Here is a 22,816-nt window from a genome sequence, read left to right as displayed (position 1 = left end):
ATCTATAAAAACAACAAAAAATAGACCATAGTCTGCTAAAATGGTCTTGAGTTGTTGCTGTGATTCTTTATGATTAGTTTGGACAGCTGCCATATTATTATTTCCATGGTGAGATTTCTATATCCTTAAGACTGACCATCTGGAATTGTGTAGAGCATTTTGTCTCTGCTAAAAGTAGATTCACTTCCAACCCTATCATAAACACGCAGCATCAGACACAGACAGCTAGCCCGACTGTGCACCTAGCCTTTACCTACTCCTGACACATCCATTCAGTGTCACTGATGTTGCCAGGAAAAAAAAGAAAAGAAAGAATTTTTGGGAGACAAAGAAGACAAAATTGAGTTTATTTTCTACTAGAACTTACTGAAATTCTTGAATAATAAAAGTGGCTGAAGTCAATGAGCAAAGTGAAGTTGAAATCTGGAATACTATGAATTAGTGTAATCTAAATACATGTTTTAAAATTTATAAAATATTTGAGTCTTTTGTAGATACCTTTGCTTTTCCATGTTTTGAAGGAAGAGTATTCAGTGATGGCTTGAGCTGGAATAGCAATTTGTTATTGGAAGAACTTCATGCATAATTTCATCAACCCTTTCTGGATGAATAAACTGAGTCTGAAGAGTGGAAAGTGGCCTGACTCCTAGTCCAATGATCATTACTAACAGCATACTGAATAAAACTTGTCTGTAACAACTTTTCAAGTTCATATAAAGGATAAATCCTGGCCGAAACTATGTAGTAGAAGCCTAATGTAAATAAAATAACACATTAAAACAAAGTCATAAGGAGTTCAGTACACCCAAAGAGAAAAGGTATTATACAAGGAAATATTATTTAGCCAGTGGAAATTGAGGGGAAAAGCTATGCAGAATCCATTAGCATGTAACAAGCAGTGATTTTATAGAAAGAAAAATGAAAAGAAGGAAAGAAGGCAAGGAGGAAAAGAGGAAAAGAAAGAGAGAAAGGCCCTTATACTTTCAGAAGAAATTGAAGAGGAATTTAACCAAACTTCTGGGGTTTCTTTAAATCCAGAGTTTCTGCCAAAAAAAATCCAAGCACAGATTTGGGACTTATATTTGACAATCCCCCATATGCTACATTTTTCCTCCAAGCTTTTACTCTGCCTTGCTGTGGTTAGTTGAATATGTGGTTTTATAATTGCTAAAAAAAAAAAAAAAAAAAAAAAAAAACCACGAAATCAAGCTCCTTCTCTGTTTTTATGTAGTTGGTAAAATGACCATTTGGGCATCAGAGTTTCCAAGCTTAGGCCTGTAAACCATTCCTTTCACAAAAGCAAAGTCTATATGCAAGGATTATTTATATTTCAGTTCAATGCAAAGTGAAAGTCAGAAACTAAAGAAATGGGATCATGAAGGAGGTGCTCTATTCTTTTCAACATCCTCAATCAATAGTTAATTAGGGTAGCTTTGGGATTATTTAGAGTTACTGTGTCAAGCTTGGTTGTCAATGTGGTAGAAGCCCCCAAAGAAACCACAGAACTTCCACTAACTACAGCAGAAATTCTAAAAGGTAGTGCCAGCTACAGAGGTCACAGATCTTCCTGTCCCAGGCCTCAGGGAGCCACGGAAATGTGAATGCTGCCCTCTACACACCTGAGCTGAGATCAGCACATCAAGTCTCTCGGCTTTCAGAACAGTCCTCCCTTTTCATCATTCAATGTCCCCAGCTGACAGGACCAAGTTCATCACTTGCAAGGTGCAAGGAAAAATGAAAACATGGAACCTGAGCCCCTAGCTACTTGGGAGGCTGAGATCAGGAGGATCAAGGTTGGAGGCCAGCCTGGGCAAATAGTTCACAAGACCACATCTCCAAAATAACCAGAGCAAAATGAACTGGAGGTGTGATGGTAAGGTGCCTGCTTTACAAGTGCAAAGCCCTAAGTTCATACCCCAGTCCCACCAAAAAAAAAAATTCATCTTCTCTCTCTCTTTCTCTTACCCCCTTCTACCCCCTGCTCATGGTCCTACCAAAATGACCATTTTCTGTGACTTATACATATGCAACCCATAAGCGGCATTCCTTCCACAGTTCCAGCCAGTCTTTGGGCAGGTGCCATGGAGATATTGAATTAGTCACCTCCTTGCCTCCCCTTCCCAAAGGCCTCCTCCCTGATCCATTACAGAGAGTTGACCCCAGGGTATTGCAACAACAGTTCAGGGACATCTGAAGTGTCTGATCAAGGATGGGCAAGAGGCTCACCTCTGCTGCCTGCCTGCCAAATGGCAGGGGCACTGCCTGAGAAATAACTGTTGCTATCCATTTCCTCAAGATGCTTCTGGGAACTTGTTACGGACTTAATCTTTCTGGGGTCTGTGCCCGGGTTCCTGCAAACAGTTGGAGGGCAGTGGTGATTCCTGGGTAGGAGCAAGTAGTGGGAGTCTGAATAGAAGGGGGCCCAAGTGGCAGGAGAACAGAAAGCCAAGGACCTGTACAGGGAAGGTAGGGAGGCTGTGTGACATGGGAGCATCAGTGAACTGAGGCTCCAGCAATGCTCCATTTTCTCATTCATCTCCATTTACAAAACACAAATTAAAGATAAAAGGAGTATAAATTCAAGAAGGTAATCACAGTGCATAAGCATGAAGTGCACAACTCGTTATAAATACTGTGTGTTGTCTGGTTGGTCACAGGTCCTTGAAATGGAGCTCCGACAGGGCCCTTCCTCCTTAGCACCACCAACAAGGCCATCACAGGCAACCCAAAAGTAGATTCAGAAAAGTCAAGAGCAAGAGAAGCCAAGTGCGCTGAAAAAAAACATTCTTCTTTCATTAAAAATGAAGTTGTTTTAATAATATACAGATTAAATGCTGTTTCCTAATACCTTCATTTATATATCCAAATGTAATTTTATTCCTCATCATTTCCTTGCTGATTTTCATTGTTTTAATGATCTTTGTGATGTCAGGTAGGCATATCGAATGTCAAGAATATATTACTTTGGCAAGTTTGATGCAAACATTGTCTCTGACTAATTTTCTTGAATAAGTGGGTTATTACAGTAGTAATGAAGTTACATCAAGATGTCTCAATTTCTTTACTATTAAGCAGCTGCTCTAACTGGAGATTTCAGTCAGAGCGGGCTGGGTGTTTGGTTTTTAAAGTGACCTTATTTGTTGGGGCTTTTGTGGCAAGTTTGGGCAGGGTTGCAGACTCCTGGGTGTTTCCTGCGGGGCATGCTCTGGTGGAAGGTTTTCTACAGGGACAATGTGGCTGGGAGACCCAGAAATCTATGGCCTGCAACCATCTATGCTCAGTCTCCAAACTGGCCTGCCTGCAAGGAGCTTCAGATATCTGAGCTCTCTGCCAGGAAAGGCTTACTGTTTTGCTTTGGTGAATTACCTCAGGCAGTTAGGCACAGTTGCCAGTTTCCTACCCTAGTACCTTTTAACTTCTCAGCTTACTGCAAGTTCAATTCAGGTGCCTTGGGCAGCCAGGCATGGGGTCCCCTGGCTCTCTCAAGATGGCAACTTGCCACAGCTCTCTGAGGTATGAGAAATGTGTGGCTGACCTGTTTTGCTGCCAGGGGAAATTACTGTCTTGTGAGATCCCTGCTCTTAGGTTAGGATTTGTGGGTGGCATAAATAATGTTCCAGAGCTAATTTTGCTATTCTGCCTTGGACCATTGCTTGGCTTACCTCCAATAGTCTTCCCCTCCCCACAGGGCGAGCATGAATGGGTGGGCACTGCAAACTGTGTGGTCTTTTTGATTTGGTGTATTTTTCAGATATGCATTTACTCTTTAATTTTTTCCCCATGCTTTCCTCTCTTTGTCTCTTCTGTATGCTGTCTCTTCTTTGTTATCCAAACTCTTCTTCATGCAGCCTGATGCAGGAAGCATCTATTTCTCTGCCATCTGGCCCACTGTCAGCCAAGGTGTCGCAATTTCTTACTTCTGGAAGAGGATTTCAAATTGTTTTGAGGACATAATACACTTTTAAATGATTTAGGTGACTTAAACTTGATAAAAATATACAAATTGATCAGATTTTTTCTTGTCTTATCCAACTATGCTACGGAAAAATCTTTTCCTACTTCATAAACTCAGACCTGAGTTTCCTTGCTTCTAGGTAGTGAAAAGTTATTTCAATGTGTTCTACCTTGAAATTTCAAAATCCTATCTCTCTTCCCTGGAAGCCTCAAGCCTGAAAGACCTGGAATGAGAAGGCCCATGGCAGTCTCTTCCATGGTCTTCCTCCCCATCCTCCTGAGTTTCCACTCCTCTGTCTGCTCTGATGGGAAAGAGACAGGAGAGAGGGAAAAACACCTCTGACTTGCTAAGAGCTACTATGGCCTCTTTTGGCTGATACTGGAGAGCTATCACCAAGGTCTTTGTGGGTAAATGGTCAAAAACTGATTTATGTAACATTTGTGAGTTTGCAGGGGAACCCTATAGGGAATTGCATTCCTCATAAAATTTCCTAACATGAGAAATTTCCTACAAACTCAACCAGCATCATCCATATGATCCATAGCTTGTTCTGATGGTTCACCTTTAGCATCTCATTCCTCAAGGTCTTTCAATGTCAGGCAGCCTTCCTATGTATCATGACAGCAAGATGGCTTCATCCTACCGCTTTCTGAAGTGCTTCTGGAAAAGTGCTCATGGGGAAATCATTTATCCTTATTCCAAAAAATGATGGAAAGACCAACTCCTCATGGCTACTCCCTTAGTTTTGTATGTCTAGCCAGTGTTCTTCCCTTGCCAAGACAGACAGATCATTTGATGGGATGATAAGGAGACTTCCAGCCAGGGAATGAGATGGTGTTTTCTCCTTGTGTCAGATTCTGCCAATCTCAACAGGAGGTTCTATTGCCACGCCCCCTCTTCACCATTAGAAACATTCTATCTTGTGACTGCCAGGAGATAAAAGTGACTTTGTATAAAGTGACAGCAATGCTTTATGATGAAATAATATGGAAGAAAATTAACACTGCAATTAAAAACCACAGTGTTAGATATAAAGTCACGAACTTTTAAAAAGAGGGGTGATGGGTGGGAAGAGAGCTGACATTAGTGTGAGTGGACGTGGAGTCCACTGCCACCCAGAATAAGCAGTGTATCTGTCAACAGTGGAGGGAAAGAGTCAATCTGGGAGAGGTACACAGAGCAGAAGAAGCATCTGCCACTTTGAAAGAGATGGCCCCACAAGAAAGAAGAAGAAATGCACTTGATTAATGTAGCTTGAGGAAATGAGGCTGGGAGTAAGAAACAGTTAAACAGCACAGGCTCCATATAGGACATCCAGCAGAGACAACAAAGAGAAAGGCTCAGGGGCAGCCCCCAGCCCTGCCCCAGGACCAGGCACCGCCTGAGTGGTGTAGTCACCATGCCTGTGCACATGTATAACCACTCACTCACTGGGTGTCTTTTTCTTTTCAATCTTCAGGAAGAGGCAGCCAGAATTCTCGCCCACCAGCCAATGTCCATCGGCACATGTGCAGCTTTGAAAACCCCCACACTGCAGTGAATGTGTAAGAGAAGCTGCATGGAAAATATAGTGTTTTGCCCCTTGCTTTCTCTCTCCTGGGTTTTTCTACTTTCTAACATGGAAACAGATGTGGTGCATGCCATCAAGAATGAGGAACTCATGTACGTGCCATGGTTTGCACGACTGCCTTAATTTGATTGTCCATCATTCTTAAAAGGACACTGTCAAGTTGTTAGCCTTTTTGCTTATTTTCTGTTTCAATGCAACACTTTTTCCTATGCTGGAGATTCGCTTTTGTTTGTGACTCCCACTCACAAGCTTGAAAGTGAATTTTCCCCCTCCAGAAATTTGTCAGCTTCTCCTTGGCAAACAGAGCTTTTTCTTTTCTTTTCTTTTCCTGCCTTTTTGCTGTTGCACAAATGTTTGAAATGATTCTGTCTGCATTAAAGTAAAAGCTACAGCTTAAATTTATGGAAGAGTTCCATAATGTCAGTTTGAGGGGGTGGGTGCCAAATGAGCCTCTGCTGGGTGTTTCCCACATCCTGGGGAGCACAAAACAAAGATTTTGTGAGTCCCACAAAAAGTGAATTTTACAAAAAGGAAAAGTAGTCATTTTCCCAATATTATGAGTGTTTTTTTTTTATCAGATGTCCCCATTTTTATCAGATGGGGACATCTGATAAAAAAAAAGTGCATGTTTGGTCCAAGTTTTGACCTTTAGATCTTGACAGTGTCTCTTTAAGTTAACAAAAGAACATAGACCATGTTCAATTCATTGTGCACGGAGTCTGTGGTCATTTTCAGCTGTTCCTTTACAGCCCTTCAAACTCCTGGGAGAGTCAAAGGTACACATTCCTGCAGCAGGAGGGAGCCCACTGATAAGGTATCTGTGGCTCTATAGCGCTTCAGATGAGAAGAGCCCAATTTGTTCAAATGTTTGCTATGAACTGGCAGCAGAGGCTGGTGAATGAGGCAATGGTGCCTCTTCCCTTCACTTGTACTGGGGAGTCTGGTGTGCCTTTCTGCCATTCCATTAAAAAACCTAAATACAAAGAAAGTGATCCCACAAAATCATCCTGATTCTTACAAGGACAAATATGCCAGCCATGCCAGTGTGTTTCAGGTGGTAGTTGGAAGGTCCCTGCACATCTAAGCCAGAGTCACTCTAATATGGCTGAATGCATTCTCTGTAATTCTCCTAAGTCCACAGGCACTGAGTGTTTTTTGTACATGGGATGAGTCTGACCAAGGACACAACAAGGAGATCCTAGTTGTGACAGCTGCTGGCTGCCTGTCTAAAAGGGATTGATGGGAATGGGTAGAGGAGCTTGTCCTGCCGTGACAGCAGGGCCAGAGAAAGGAGAATCAACTGACATTTTGTGACTTAAAGGTGAGTGTCTGAAAGCAAAAGTAAAAGCTAAAAGTGGTCCATCCTTGTTGGCGACAAAAATAATGGAACTATCGGAAAAGTTAACTGGTTTGTTGTAAGAACTTCAGTGTAGGGACAAGTCAAGCTTTTCTTCTTGAGACTATAAAGGATCAGGAAGAGAGCTATGGTTTTAAAGCCATGTACCTGGAGTAAGTCTGGATATATTTAGCCTTAGTCACTCCTGCAAAAAAAGAAAACAAGCATATGTTGTTTCTGTGACCTTTAGTTCTCACAGTTTTTGTGAACAGCAAGATGAAGGAACTAGTGTTGGAAATAAACTGGGCCATTTTGGTCTCTCTAGGTCTATCCTGCCCCTGAGAAATAATCCCAGCAACCAACTGCCCTACCTTTCCAAGGCAGATTGTGAGGCCTTCATGTAGGGCCCAAGTGCATCAAATAACTTGCAGTTAAAATTACAGGTCTGGTAGCAGGGAGCATAGAAGAATGATAATGTTTGCATTGAACTTTCTTCAAAGGAAACCTAATCCAGGTTTCCTGTACTTACAAAAAGAATATAATTACTCCGATATAGCTGTGGTAAAGCACTATCTACTCGGGTACCAACATGGTGTCTTAAACAAAGACCATTTAAAATTTACTTGGAAAATGTTTAATAATCATAAGAATTCTATTCTACTGTAGTTTAAAACTAACCTGCCAGTTTTCCCAAGGTGTTAGACCCCATGCCCGGAAAAAGGCTCTACAAACTTCTGTACTTCACTGACTTTGATGAGATAATTTAACCTGGGGATATTGTTTTCTTTATTGATTCATTAAGGAAAGGCAAAGTGATTTTCTTTGCATTATCTTTTATTCTGTATCACATACTTTGAAGATGTAGAATGAAATTGGTCTAAAAATTACAAAAGAAGAGAGTCACATACTTTGGCTTTGTACTATTGTATATGTCACTAAGACAATGGTTCTCTAACCAGCTGAGAAGTTTGGAGTCAGAGAAGAGGACAGAATTCACAATGCTATTTAAAACTTAATATCAACAGAGAAGACCAAGTTCTCATATAATGAGAGAGCATTTCTAATACAAAAATGTATTTAGAGATTCTCTACCTTGCAAGCAGTAATGTGTGGAAAAGGTGAGAAATTTTAATTATGTTCAGGTCGGACTCCAGGATGGAGAATATAAACTAAGTATGCAGATTTTTCTGGAACAGTGCTTTCAAGAAGTGGAACTTGGAGTTGCCTGGGAAAACAAGTATGCTCAAATGGTTTCATATAGTTTCTGTGATTGCTAGTTTACAAGAACCTCCTCCCAGACTGCCTCTGATACCAATTGGCTCACCCAGCTGCAGCAGCAGAAGCCACAGCAGGCTACCCCAAAGCTGGTGGCTTGCAGTTTGAACTTGGTGAGCCAATCTCCCCACATTAGAATTCCATGGCATTTTCTGCTTACTGTTTCACTTTCAGAGCAAAGAAATGGTGACCTCCTCAGGTTCCAAGGTGTGAGTCTCACTTTCTTATGGGAAGGTCTTGCCCTGTCTATGGCTCTCTGGATACTGTCCTTATATCTGTTGTGGAGCAATGAAGCCTATCAGCAGAGACTTGAATTGGACACGAGAGAGAAAGGTGGTGTAGAAGCCTCCTCTTCAGGCAGTGTGTGCGGGATTCTTCCCCACTGCTCTTTCTATTTTAGATGTCTCTGAAGCAGGGAGCAGTGTGCGCTGCAGTTGTAACCAGTATTTACTGAGACAAATGAATCAGACAGGGGCCCTCTGAATGCCAACAGTACACGAATCTGTTTACGCCACCCACTCCCAACTCTTCTCAATAGTGCTGGAAATATTGGGTTGTGTTTGGTAGGACTGTGATACTTATCTAATGAAAGAAAAATCAGAGTGAGACGCTGAACCTTTTGTAGCTGGAATTTAAGCCACAGGCCTGCCAACTCAGCACATCATAATTATACATTTTCTTGTACCTCTCCACTTCCTCTAGACCTACCAGCCATTTCCTCAAATAAGTATCAATGAATCAATCAATAAATGTGTTTAGCCACCTGAGATATTTTCCCCAGATGCACTTCATTTTATCTTTAAACAAGAAATTATTTTATGCCTGAGGTTTGTCTTTTGAAGTTGAAGCAATGCTAGAGTGTTTTCTGAATGTTAGTGGTGTTTTTAAACCAGATTACTTTTCTTAAGCTTAAGAAACTGAGTAAAATTAAACAATAGAAGGAAGAAGCTGGTGGCCAAAACAGACTTAAATAAATGTCTTATTTTATAGTACTAGTGCATTTTATAATGTATTTATTCTTTTGTGATGTTCCATATTTTATATATTTTTCCCTTCTTATCATCATAGCAATGGGTTCTTAACCTTTTCAAATAGGAGGCCCCCTTTTCACACCAAAGCAATTATTGAGGCTTTACAGAACCAATGATAGTCAATATCTTCATTAGCGGTCATTTGAATACAGAACACAATAAAACATTCTCAAAATTGAGTTACACTTACATTTAACAGCACATTTTATTGTTCACAGTCCTTATAAAATAGTGATTCATTATCTAAAGAGGCACAATATTTATTAAGCCTAAAAAAATTCTTACTGAACACAGATTCATGGACCTTTCAGGTTGTCTGTAGATCACAGATGAAAAATGACTAATCCTGAAAGAACCAAAGTTTATACTCTGTGCTGCAATTTCTACACAATGATGCACTTTTTCTACTATCTCTATTTTTAAAGAAGTAATTTATTTTGACCTTGAAAACAAAAAGATCAGTGTAATTTTTTGTAATTCAATAAATGTCCTGGGTATGAGATCTGTTTCCTAATTAAACAGGACTTTCCAGCAAATCTAGAGCAAGTCTCTGAGGGGAAGAAAAGCTGCGAATTTTGACAGCGGTAGTGAAAATCTCCCATCACAAAAATAAAAATTGGATTCAATTAAAACAGAACTAAATTGTGATTACCTGTCTTTGCAAGATCATCAGTACTACTGTTAATATACAGGTGTGAATATTTTAAAAAGAGACCTACATGGAACCCCTGGATCATGAGGAAAATTGCCCGTGTGGCAAATGAGGGTTTCCCAGAATGCAAGGATACCTTTTTACAGATAATGGAGACACAGGGGCAAAGTTTTCCTGGGGTTTCTAGGCTTAATGTTTGAACTAAGGCAGAGGAGCCCTCAAGGTACCTGTTGTTTTTATAACACATACATACTTATACACACACACACACACACACACACACACACATGCACACACACAAGCCCACAAATTTTCCCCTTTATTGTTGTGGTGGGAGGAAGTACATTGTGGCATTTACAAGGGTTCTTACAATATATCAAATATATCATACTTGAATTCCACCCCCCTACCACTCGACCATTCTCCTTCACCTCCCCCTCGCCTGTTTCAACAGGTGTCAATTTTTCATTTATATACAGGTGTACACAGTATTTACACCATAATCACCCTCTTACCCCCTTTCCTCACCTCCTCCCCCCTCCCACTGGTGCCAACCTCCCCAACCCTGGGCTGGACATATTCTACCCTCCTGTTCTCCAGTTTTGTGGAAGAAAAGGGTAAAAGATAAAAAGAAAAACCACACAAGTGAGTGAACACATAAGATAGCATTTCAGCCAGGTACCAGTAGCTCACAACACCCAACACAAAAGGGCTGGTGGAGTAGCTCAAGTGGTAGAGCGCCTAAGTGTGAGGCCCTGAGTTCTGTCAAAGTAGCATTTTAGTTTAGTAATTTTATTAATAAACATTGAGGGGTATATATTTGGGAGAGAAAAAATATTCCCATTGGAATTGAAAATGATGTAAATCATTTAGTAAGGCATATTTAAAGAAGGTAAGGTGTAGATAGAAGGTTTAATATTTTTTGGAAGACCCATATTGAACGTATAAAGAGTGAAATGATATAGATGCAGGCAACTGAGAAAGATGAAAGTGGGAGGTAAGCTTACCTACAGTTTTAAACTCAGAGGAAGAATTGTGCATTCTGGTTTTGCTTTTGCCTGGCTGGTTAACTGTTTTTTTCCAGAGATTCAGCTGTCCTCTTTTTTAGTTTATTTAACTCCAAAAAGAGTCAGTTATTCTAACAAGATAGGGTAAAAATTCATAAATTTAACATTATAAGCATTTATGTACTCCCAGGAAATATATTAACTGTGTAATTGAGAGAATTATTGATTTTGATATAATAGTTTAGAGATGGCATTTTTCTTAGACATTAAAAATACCAAAAATGAAAAATGGATTTTCAGATATAAGGAGGAACTACCTCTTTTTTCCCCCAAAAATAGGGAAATCAAAAAAAATTTTAACTCTTTTATCTGCTTTGGAGCCTTTGTATTCAGAATTTTCTATACTCGATATCAGACTTTCTACATGAGTCTCTATTTATTTGGCATACTTCACTTTTCAAGATTCTAAAAGATGAAATATAAAACATTACCCTTATCATAAATGTGACATTCATATATAATTTTGAAGCATTCATTCTTAAATTCTCAAAATGATTAAATAAACCATTGTATTAACTAATGATTCCTTCCTACTTTTTTCCCCTAAGGACTATGATATGGAATAGTCTATACATACCTCCACCCAAGAAAAAGGTGTTCATTTTCCTATTCCTTTTAATGTCACAACTTTGTCCTTATTGTCTGCCTTTTCTGTTGTTATAGTGGGTACAGAGAAAAACGCAAACTCCTAAAAAGCAGAAGAAAACTGATTTTAAGTATTAATACTGTTTTTATTAATAGAAAGCTATGGCAAGGTACCACCATCTGTTAAAAGTTATACAGAAAATAAGCTGAGTCCAAAAAGCAAAAGTTATTTGCAATATACAGAATGGTATTTGTGATATTTGCACATAGTACAGTTCATTTTTTCTTCCTCAGAGAGAACTTCCATTTGGTTGGTTTTATTACAGTTTCATGAAGATGAAAGTCAACATGTTAGCTTTCTTTCGCAAGGACAAAATATCTGAGACAATCAACTTAAAAGAGAGAGATTTATTTTAGCTCCTGTTCCAGAGGCTTCAGTTCATGGCCACTTGGCTCTGGTTATTTTGGTGCCTGTATCAAGGCAGAGCATCATGGCAGGGAGCACATGGGAGATAAAAACTGCTCACCTAATGGTGGCCACTAGGTAAGAAAAAAGCTCACTTTTATAACAAAGCCTCTCTTCCCAAATCCATTAAATTATGAATCTATAAATGGATGAATCAATTCATGAGGTCAGAGTTCTCATGATCCAGTCATCTCCCAAAGGTCCACCTCTGAACACTGATGCTTTGGGGACCGTGCCTTCAGCACATGAACTCCCTAAAGGGAGGCATTCATGATCCCTCCATAATAATTGACGAGGCTGGAGGAATGTCCTAAGATTTTTTTTCTTTCCAATGTCCAGTGAGGAATGATCCAGTCCAGGGGCCTTTGTCATGGTGACTGCCATGTTGAGTATTAATTTTGTCTTATTTGCATCAAACTATGCTGGAAGACTTCAAGATGTGAATGTTAATATTTGTTAGGTTTCTCCATTCTATCTCTTTCAAAAATACACCTAATCAAACGGTTGAAGTGTGAAAATCCCCAACTAGCTGCTGTGAATCAGGGCCTTTATGCAAATTGTGATCCACTGAATGTGTTTGGAGCAAAGTTTTGAAAGAAAATAGAAAATTACAAAATGCTTCGCTCCCTCCTATGCCTGGGTTTTTCTGTCATCTGTCTTTTCCTCTTTTGTACAGGTGCCATGTGTATACTTATGCTTCTTTTGAGTATATGTGGAATACTTGCATATCAGAATGGGCAACTCAGCGGTCTAGTTCATAACCTCATGGGGTAGTAAGAGTAGCTTTTGTCCTAGAGAGGTTATCTTCGGTCTGTTTGGGACTCATTCACAGGCTTCTCTGAAGAACAATTTTATTATTGCCTTTGTGTGTGTGTGTGTGTGTGTGTGTGTGTGTGTGTGTGTGTGTATGCTTTGTAATATCCTGCACCTAAGTGAAAATAACTGCTTCTACAGGAAACTGACTTTTGTCCCCAACAACTTTTCTCAGGGTCAATACTTCCTTCCTTGGCATGGGGTGAGTGCCCTGGCTACATCTTCACAGGCACCTCCATAACTTCAGTTTTTGCTGTTTGGTTTTCAGTAAGGGGAGGTTGGGGGTGTGGAGGAAGGGCCTACAGTAGAGGGTGTAGTTAAATTGCATTTAACTTGGTTTGCATAGCTTTATACGTATTTGATCTTCTGTACAAGATCCATCTGCAAATAAATCCGTTTCTATTTTATTCATAGTTCTAATGGCAAGTCTGTGTCATGGTCTGAACCAGGTGGAAGACAGGTGCCCAAGGGACAGCACATGTGGCACCGCCTCTCTGTGCACGTGAAGACCAATGAGACGGCTTGCAACCAAACGGCCGTCATCAAGCCCCTCACTAAAAGTTACCAAGGCTCTGGTAAGAGCCTAACCTTTTCAGATACCAGCACTAAGACCCTTTACAACGTGGAGGAGGAGGGGGACGCCCAGCCGGGTCGCTTCAGCCCTCCCAGCAGCCCTTCCATGGTGGTGCACCGACGAGTGCCACCCGCGGTGACCACGCCGCCTCTGCCACCCCATCTGACCGCAGAGGAGACCCCCCTCTTCCTGGCCGACCCCGCCATCCCCAAGGGCTTGCCCCCTCCCCTCCAGCAGCAGCCGCAGCCGCAGCCGCAGCCACAGCCACAGTCACAGCAGAAGTCCCTGATGGAGCAGATTCACGAGGTGGTCAACAGCTTGGGCACGGGTATCCCCGACTTCCACGCGGTGCTGGCGGGCCCCGGGGTACCGGGGACCGGGCTGAGGTCGCTGTACCCGCCCCCGCCCCCCCCGCAGCACCTGCAGAGGTTGCCGCTGCAGCTGAGCACCTTCGGGGAGGAGCCCGTGTCCCCGCCCGCCGAGGACGAGGACGACAGTGAGAGGTTTAAGCTCCTGCAGGAGTACGTGTATGAGCGCGAAGGGAACACCGAGGAAGACGAACTGGAGGAGGAAGAGGAGGACCTGCAGGCGGCTAGCAAGCTGACTCCGGAGGATTCCCCTGCCCTGACGCCACCGTCACCTTTCCGAGACTCGGTGGCTTCGGGCAGCTCGGTGCCCAGCTCCCCCGTGTCTGAGTCGGTGCTCTGCACCCCTCCCAATGTGACCTACGCCTCTGTCATCCTGAGGGACTACAAGCAAAGCTCTTCCACCCTGTAAGAGGAGGTGTCTGCATGGAGAAGCAAGATAAGCCAGAGGGCTCCAACCCTCCAAGTTGGGGCGAAAGGCCAGAAGGGGAAGCATGGCAGAGGAGGGCCACAGAGGGAGGAGAGGCAGGGGAAGAGGAGAGGGAAAGACGGCAGGCAAACAGTGGTCCAGGCCAGGACGCTGACTCGAATTACTCACAAGCCTTCTCTAGGGAGAAAAGGAATGCGACAAAGCACAAGTCCATATGGTATTTAACTGTTATTGCAAAAAATAAAGTCAATTAAAATAATTTCCTCTTTTGCATAACTGTGCATACATTAATAAGCCCATACTCACTTGGCCAAGCTTGAAGCGGGACAGCCCCTGTGGACGTGCCAGTTGAATCATTAATTCATCTCATGACATTCTTAATAAGCAATTAAGAGCCAGAGCAAGTATGAAAGGGAGAGGCAGAGGCATGGGGACACCCGGGGACCAGGGATGAGGCAGCAGCTCATTTCTCAGAAACCCTTCTCCCTGATGGGCCTGTAGACTCCTGCCTTCATTGGACTCAGGAAATGTCCTCATGGGAGGCCTCTCTTTACCCCCTGCTGCCATCCAGTGCCAGTCTGGCTGTCACACGTTCAGAAAGGTGCATGAACATCCCTCTATTTAAGAAAACAGGAATAAGCAAAAACCACCAAAAAGTACTCCATTGGGAATGATAGGTGAGGAAGAATGAGAAGCAAAACAAAATGTAAGCATGGGTCTTTGAGCAAAATCTGTCGGCACAATCAGCTTCCCATATTTGATACTATTATCTTGGGGAAAAGCCAAGAAGAACAGATAGCTTTGAGGGTGGCAGAGACCTTTTGTGGATTCATTTGTGTTTGTGCCAAGCAGGCTCTCCATTGCCCTCTAGTTAAAGAAGACAAACCATTTGACAAAAGTGTTACCTTCCATTTACTGTAGCAAATTAAACTAACCAGTTGGACTTCTAAGAGTCAGTGTATGTACAATGTGGTGCCATTGTTTCTCTTATATATTACAGAAACAAATACATCTTTGAACCTAATGGTGTACTTATAGCAAATATTAATGGTTTAAATGACAAGTAATTCTTTCCTATTGTCACCAGAGTCCCTGTAACTAGCTAGTGAGTATGTTCTTGTGTCCTTGTATACACGTGATTGTAAAATTTGTGTAATGTAATGTCAATCTAACTGCAACTACAAGATTGTCTTTTATCTATATAGTCTAGATATTTTTATGTTCCAGTAATGTTTTATATATCATTGTCACCAATACCTGCAGAAGTTCTTTGAAGGTTTGAGTACTGTGGTCCAATGTTCTTCATATGCAGCTCAGGTGGCAATTCCTTTTTCAAGAGGGAACTTATTTGTTAGCTATTTTATGATGTGGGAATGTTATTAATCAAGTTGTTTGAAAATTTGTTATATAAAAAAGGTCACAAAACTGTGGGTGACAATACAAGGTACATTTTATAAACTTGCACACATCATCACTAAAACATAAGATTGAAAAGATAGTATTTAGATTACTTCAGGTTATTTTAGATTTTTTAAAGATTTTCCACATCTACTTGAGCTTTATGTTGATCTAGTGTACAATATCATCCAAGTCTAGTCATAATTTCTCAAAAATTCATCAATCACATTTTACCTTCTTTTAATTTTTATTTTCATGTCTTTTATTCCTGAATATTTGCTATCCTAACTTTATAATTCCCTCATGTGCTGCTGTGTAATATCCATTAACATGTAAACCAGTTATTCCATTTTTACTCTTCCCTTTATCCCCAATAAAAGGATTTTTCTTCCTGTTTTTGATTCATTTATTTTTTGTGGAATGAATCCCATCCCTTTAAATATCTTTGTTTATGCCTTATGTTCAGTCATATTTTAATATAGTTCCTTCATATCAAAGCCACTGATTTCTCAGCCAAAAATCATCTTAGAATCTTTAAATATCAACTACATTATTTTCTCAGAATTTAGTAGCAACTCCAATGTTTTACCATATTCTAAGGCCCAGTTTCTTGAGTTTCATGTCAGGAATTAATTGCCTCCCACTTAAAAATTATTTTAACACACCTTTACTGAAAAGACCTCATTACCGAAAATGTGAATTTCACCACCACGTCTTCGTTGTAATGAAGCAGATTGAGAAAAATAGATGGCTCACATGCTTATACGAATTGGAAAACTAGCAGGAGAACACGTATAATCTCTTATTTGTGTAACATGTTCTTTTAATCATCTTTTAAAACCACTAACATGGGTCCTTAATATTGTGGAACTTGTATATTTAGATTTTTAAGTCAGAATATATGAGGAAATTACTTCTATTCTAATAATGTAAGATGTTAATTTGTTCTGAAGTTTTGGCCTGAGACATTGGTGAACACATTCAATACTGATTACATTATTCTGAATGCTATTATCATGATTATGAATTTTCCTCAATGAATAGAGTTTTAGAACCTATATCATAATTGTTCAAAATTGGAGATATACACATACGTACCCTGTACCAAAGGGCAGAAAGTCTTCACCTTAATGTGTCTGCTTATATAAGTTGTTCTGCTTCATGTAAAAGTGTTTTGTTTGGGTGTGTCACTGCCTTTTGTCAAATAATCTTGATAATGCTGTACAATAAATATTTTCTATTTATTAAATGTGCATATTCTTTCTCTAAACATTGTGTTACAATAACAGAAATAGACCAGTGTAAGAAATAATTCCAGTGGTTTGATTTTGCTTAGAACATACCTACAAGGTGGAAGTTGGAGGCTACTACACATCTACAGAACAGGTAGGTGATAAAGGAGAGCACTATTAGTTATGAAGAAAGTGGTATCTCAATTCTAGCAATTTTAAATGGGGAGTAAAATCAAAGTTCCCAGTGCCATGGAAGATACCGTCATTGGTGTGCTTGATAGAGTACAGAAGGCTTGACAAATTCCTGGGTATTTAGTGGAGCTCTGGAGCCAGAGGTGTCCCATGGTTCCACCTTTGCTTCATTTGTGCCCTGCAAAGCTTTTCTGTCACTGGTTCATATTTTAGGAAAACCTAGTTTCCCACCTTGTTGATGTTCCCTACTCACTCCAAGCTTAATTATCCTAAATTTCCATGAAGGCATCACTGCCTCACCCCCCCCCAAAAAAAACAAGGGGTTAATTCACATTTTCTTCTATGAAATTCATGCAAAGTAGGGTATTACAAAGATTGGTCAAGGAAGTAAGAAGGCTATACTGTCAGACTCTGATGCATTTGGATGGTGGGAGTTAGCTTCATACAGGAAGGCTAACGTGGAAGAAATTACCAGAAACAGGGACTAAGACACTGGAGGATTTTTAGTGTGCCTAAAAAATAGAATGAGAAATCATGGAAGGAGCAGTTAGGGTCTTGGAGAGAAAAGTAATACAAGAGAGAATGAGAAACAAAAAAGTGGAAGAAAAGCAAAGGAAAAGACAAAGGGAAATGTTGAAGGTGTGTAATACAAAGATACATACCATGGTAGGTCACAAGGTCTCCACGTGAAGAGAACATAGAAGCTTCGCCTGGATGATAAGGGAAGCATTTGAAGCGGTTGGGATTGGAATCCAGAGACAACTAACGATCGATTTGTGACTGTCCCATAATTTCTACAGAGAATAGCTTAGGAAGGAATCAAAGAGAAGGGAAACCACATGGTATGAATATGCCAGATACTGATAGGTCCTTTGCATTTATCTCTTCCCAGTATTTCTGTGACATGGATACTTCAGAGAATTGAAATAACTTGCCTGGAGTCTCTCAACTAGTAAGTGGCCCAGAAGGGCTTTCATCCCCATGCTCAGCCAGGACAGAGCCTGCAAGTTTATATTCCTCTCTGGGAAGTATATAGGAGTTGGTTCCTTTTTACTTGGAATCAATTTTTCTTTCCAATTTCTGAGCCCTGAGGGCAAAGCAGATATTCAATAAAGGTTTGCTGGAAAAGTAATAACAGCAAATGAATGTTATAATGCCACAGTTTTCCCATATCGACTCCCTGGATATTTATTCCGAGATCTTCAGGGGTGGGTCCAGAGCTCTGCATTTCCACCTATCGATCCTAACCCTGCCCTTGGACCTACATGCTTTAATGAGAAAGAAAGAAGTAAATAAAAACAATTCTCTTTCTGGCATCAGAAAGAGCTGTCCTGTTGGACAGTGGGTCTACTTTTTGCAGAAGAAGCAATACTCAGTGTCTCCTGAGCTCTGCCTGAGGTCTGGTAAGACAATGCAAGGTGCAGAAAACAGCATACTCTGCAGGAGAACTGCAGGTAAGACATAAGCTGCTGCAGAGGGACACCACTGTCAGAGTCACATAAATCACAAACAGCTAAAGCATCAGTTGGAGCTCCCCTCCTTATAGAAATGCATGTCTTCAGACAGAGTGAAAGGCAAAACCAGTTATTATGGGGACATAAGAGACAGGAAGGGGTTCCTTAGGGAGTTGAACTAATAACCCCATAAACAGGAAAATGGCTTGAACTTCTCAGGGTTTTAGTTTATGAAGGAAGATGTTTTAACAAACAAGGGAAAGGATGTTTATGAATGAGAATAACAGAAACTGACAAGGGAAATAATGATAGAATATTAGCATTTGAAGTAAACTTAGAAGTGATTTAAAATAAACTTCACTCCATTTGGGATTCACTCCCCTGTGCCCTGTTCTGCTTCCTAGAAGTTGAAATGAAAAGCAACTTCCATGTGGTATGGGCTGAAGTACAGTGTCTTTTGCAAGCAGTTGCTATAGTAAGGAAGAAGGAAGAGCCCTGCACACTGGGAGAACAAGTTCAAAATTACTTGTTAATCCATTATGCTGGCCAAAGAACAGAATTTAGGCACAATAATAGGATGAAGAAACTGCAGGAACCACAAAGGCTAAAACCTAGGACAAGCAAGTAACATGGTGATAGTCTGATGAAATTACAGAGACAAAATGCTGGTGATCAAAAGAAACTTCTGATGAGAGCCACCGAGGATGACATGTATAATCTGGGTTTATTTTAGGAGGTGCTGTAGACTTTAGGGGGTCCATAGATTTAGGTGATTTTCCCCCTCTGCTTAAGTATTCCCCAGGACTAGGATCTTACATTTAATAAGAGAAAGCTCTAATTATTAAAAAATTGTTCATTTTCCTGAGCTGAAATTTGCCATTCTCTGTCTTTTCCCAGAGCTCTGCCCTCTGAAGAGAGTGAACAAATTTCTTTCACTGATCATGTGACTTCCCTCCAGCTACTTGGATCTTGTGATTATGGAATCCCTTTGTGGTTGATTCCCAAGCCAAATAGTTCCACATTTTTAGAAAATTATCATTGTTACTGTGTTCCTAACCCCTAATCAGACCACCATGGATATATTCCAAATTTTGAGTTTTTTCTTTTAAAAATGTGTTCTGTACCCGACATAATACCAGACATATACATGGAGTCTCTTTAACCATTATTATCTTATTGCTGCCTAAGATGAGGTTCATTTTGTTTGTAGGCTGACCACAGTTTGTATTCACACTGAGCTCAGAGTCAGCTATTGAGCATCAGCTATTTTCTGCAGGAAATGGATACAGATGTGAGTATCTTCTTATGTTTGGTTTTTCCAAAAACAGACTCTGAGAAGAGGATTGGAGTGTAGGTTGGGTACTGGGAAGCAATACCTTCAAGCTCCAGTAGGACAGGGGGTGAAGGGAGGGAGCAAGTAGCATGCAGCCAAAGGGGAAACTGTCATGCAGGCTACCATTGTGGGAAATGGACTGTTCTGGGAATTCTCAGAGACAAGGAAGGAATGCCTCACAACTGACTCCACTCAGGCCATTTATTGACCAATTTATTAGTCATGGTTGGGGCTGCCAGGGAGAGAGGTGCATATTAATTCCCAGTTACTCCCAGGATGTCCCATGTACAGATTCCTGGGCTCCTGTGTAGAGAAAAGCCTCATTCAAGAGTTATTGATGCCAGCAGTTGAAATATTAATGTTGGCATGTGAGAGGAAGGTGAGCACTAAGTAGGTATGAGTAGGTGAGCAATCGTGTCTGTTGCAGATATGCTAATGAGGATAAGCAGGAAGGAAGGTAGGTAAGTAGATGGATATCACATATGAGATGTACTCATAGATATCCACACAAGTACAGATAGAGGTAGGGAAAAGCTATAGGACACAAAGCAAAGATGTACCGAAGCATTTACACTGAGAACAGAAACGTCTGGACTCATGCAGAGGTAGTTCCTTCATTGCAAGAGAGACACACCACAAAAGAAATTCAAAAGAACATCTAGAGGCAACAGCCAAAAGAGGTCACAGAAGCAGCAACATAAACCAAGAATGCTGTGTGCACATTACACCAAAAGCAGTGCCTGGCTTTCTCCAGTCTCAACAGAATTGGGAAACACCAAGGTCTTGCATGAGGCACAAAGGGGCTTAGGGTAAATCATTCAACTGACCTCTGAGTATTCACCATCTAAAAGCACAAACGGCATTTCTTATCGACATAAACAAAACACCTCATAAACATAATTACTTTGATATCTTGTGATTTATTTAAGCATTTCCCTATTGTTAGACACTTTGATCACTTCTAATTTTTGAATATTATAAATAAGAATTGCTTCATGCAAAAAACTTACATATATATAATGTATATGTGTGTATAATATTATCATTTAAAGTGATTATTAATTCTCTGTCAAGCAATGTACATTTTACATTACTTAAGGCCTGGTAACATCCTTTGAGACAGAATTTCTTTTAGAAATGTGAAAACTGAGGGTCAAAAAGATGAAGTGACAAACCAACTTCCCAAAGCAGGGCAGGTGGTAGATCCCAGAGCTGATCTTGTGGGACATAGGGCAGCATTCAAAACAGAATTGCCCCACATTCCTGGAGGAGGAACTGACCAAACAGGGCTGTAGCTGAAGGGCAATGCAGCTGCCACCTGGTGAAAAACAGCAACAGCTCTGGTCACCCTGCACTAACTGGCAGACTTGCCTCATATCACAATTGCAACTAACCATGTGGACAGAAGGACTAAATACTACTCACAAGCCAGTCACTTGGTGAGACCACATCAGAACTTCCACTTGCATGCCAGTACTAGGATTGGATGCCTGAGGAATAACTCTAAAGCTTTTACCAAAAGATCAAACTTTTTGTTGTTCCTGAATGTGCTATTTTTTATTGTGTTTTTTTTTCTGTATTATTAACTTCACCATCGACATTTTCTTGTCACTTTCTTACCCCCTTCACTTTACTTCCTACTCCTGTGCTACAATCCATTGTTCTCCCTCCCAACTACTCTTTCTGCCCCTTCTCATCCACACTTTCCCATCTTTACCTCTCCCTCCTACCCTCCCCCAACTTGTCACCACACTACCCCTCCCTTCTTCATGCTCACCAACCACTGGCTAGCCTACTGTACCAACTGCACATAATCCCAGCACCCTAGAGTCCCTGACACAAGCACCCTCCACTACAACAGATATATACCCAAAGATACACAAGGGCCACAAAACCCAGCAGCACCCCCATACCACTTACCCCACTTACCCCTTTTCCTATCCCCTCTTTTAGTGCTACCTTTACCAATTTCCCAAATTTCTATATCTAGCTTAATAACCATTACTCGCCCAACTCCCACTGTTTATAGACAGTATCACCAAGGGATTTTCTATATAATATGTAAACCACTGATCTGGCATTGAACTTGTGAATTTGTTATTGCTAAATTACACCTCTAGGTCAGGGACAGAAAGAGCACTTCAACCTAGCTAACAAACAAGTCAGTCACAACACAAAAATTAAGTCAAGGGAAAGAAAACAGGCAATTAAAACCACCAACTAGCTTATCAAGAGCACAGTTGCACAGTGGAACCATGGGAAGAAGAATAAGGGATGGAAACCACTCTCCTCAAAAAAATAATTCAATACAAGATTCAGTGGGAAATGAAGAAAATGGATACCCAGTTCCTGATCCCCCAAAAAACAATGATAAATGTCACTAAGGAGCCCAGTGACACCCACAAAAAGAACAAAAAGAACAAATCTTGGAAGAAATCACTGAGAAATTCATGGAGAAGATACCAGACATGGTTAACCAGAATGTACAAGATGCATTCAAGAAATTTCAAGATACCAAAAATAAAGAACATGAGAAAACACAGAAATAAATAAATGAACTCAGAGAGGAATTCAACAAACACCAAAGTGAAACAAAGGACATTATAAAAAGAGAGATATATAAATTAAAGATGACTACACAAAATACGAAAGAAGAGTTGAGCAAAGATATGGAAAACCTCAGAAAAAAGAATCAAACAGAAATCCTGGAAATAAAAAATCCTTTTAGTCAAGCAAAAACCACAGTGGAAGGCCACTCCAGCAGACTAGAACAAGTGGAAGACAGAATCTCAGAGCTTTAAGATAAAATAGAAATTAGAGAAAAAACAAAAGAAATCTTAGTCAAACAACACAAAAGCTGTGAAAGGAATATGCAAGAATTCAGTAACTCCATCAAAAGACCAAACTTGAGAATCATGGGCATTGAAGGAGAAGAGGTGCAAGCCAAAGGGATATGTAATATATTCAATAAATTGATAACAGAAAATTTTCCAAATCTTGAGAAAGTTTTGCCCATTTGGGTACAAGAAGACTCCAGGACAAGAAAAAGACTTGATCAAAATAGAACTTCCCCACAACATATTATCAT

The 22,816-nt window shown here is 40.5% G+C and overlaps 1 protein-coding gene across 9 annotated transcripts in view; it reads left to right on the top strand.

The window, feature by feature from the left end:
• Grm1 (glutamate metabotropic receptor 1) overlaps positions 1–16,761 on the top strand; it is a 406,588-nt gene extending 389,827 nt beyond the window's left edge. For 5 of the 9 annotated variants that reach the window (XM_074072567.1, XM_074072583.1, XM_074072592.1 and 2 more), the window contains one exon: positions 13,165–16,761. In XM_074072567.1, coding sequence (XP_073928668.1) covers positions 13,165–14,101 — 937 coding nt within the window. In that variant the 3' untranslated portion in view covers positions 14,102–16,761. Of the gene's footprint in view, positions 1–5,414; positions 5,500–13,164 lie in introns of all 9 variants that reach the window. The other 4 variants (XM_074072604.1, XM_074072618.1, XM_074072624.1 and 1 more) reach the window with 4 other exon arrangements.
• The last annotated feature ends 6,055 nt before the right edge of the window (positions 16,762–22,816 follow it).

Source organism: Castor canadensis, chromosome 1, assembly GCF_047511655.1.
Source record: "Castor canadensis chromosome 1, mCasCan1.hap1v2, whole genome shotgun sequence".
Taxonomy (NCBI): domain Eukaryota; kingdom Metazoa; phylum Chordata; class Mammalia; order Rodentia; family Castoridae; genus Castor; species Castor canadensis.
This window is presented reverse-complemented; position numbering and strand designations above follow the sequence as displayed.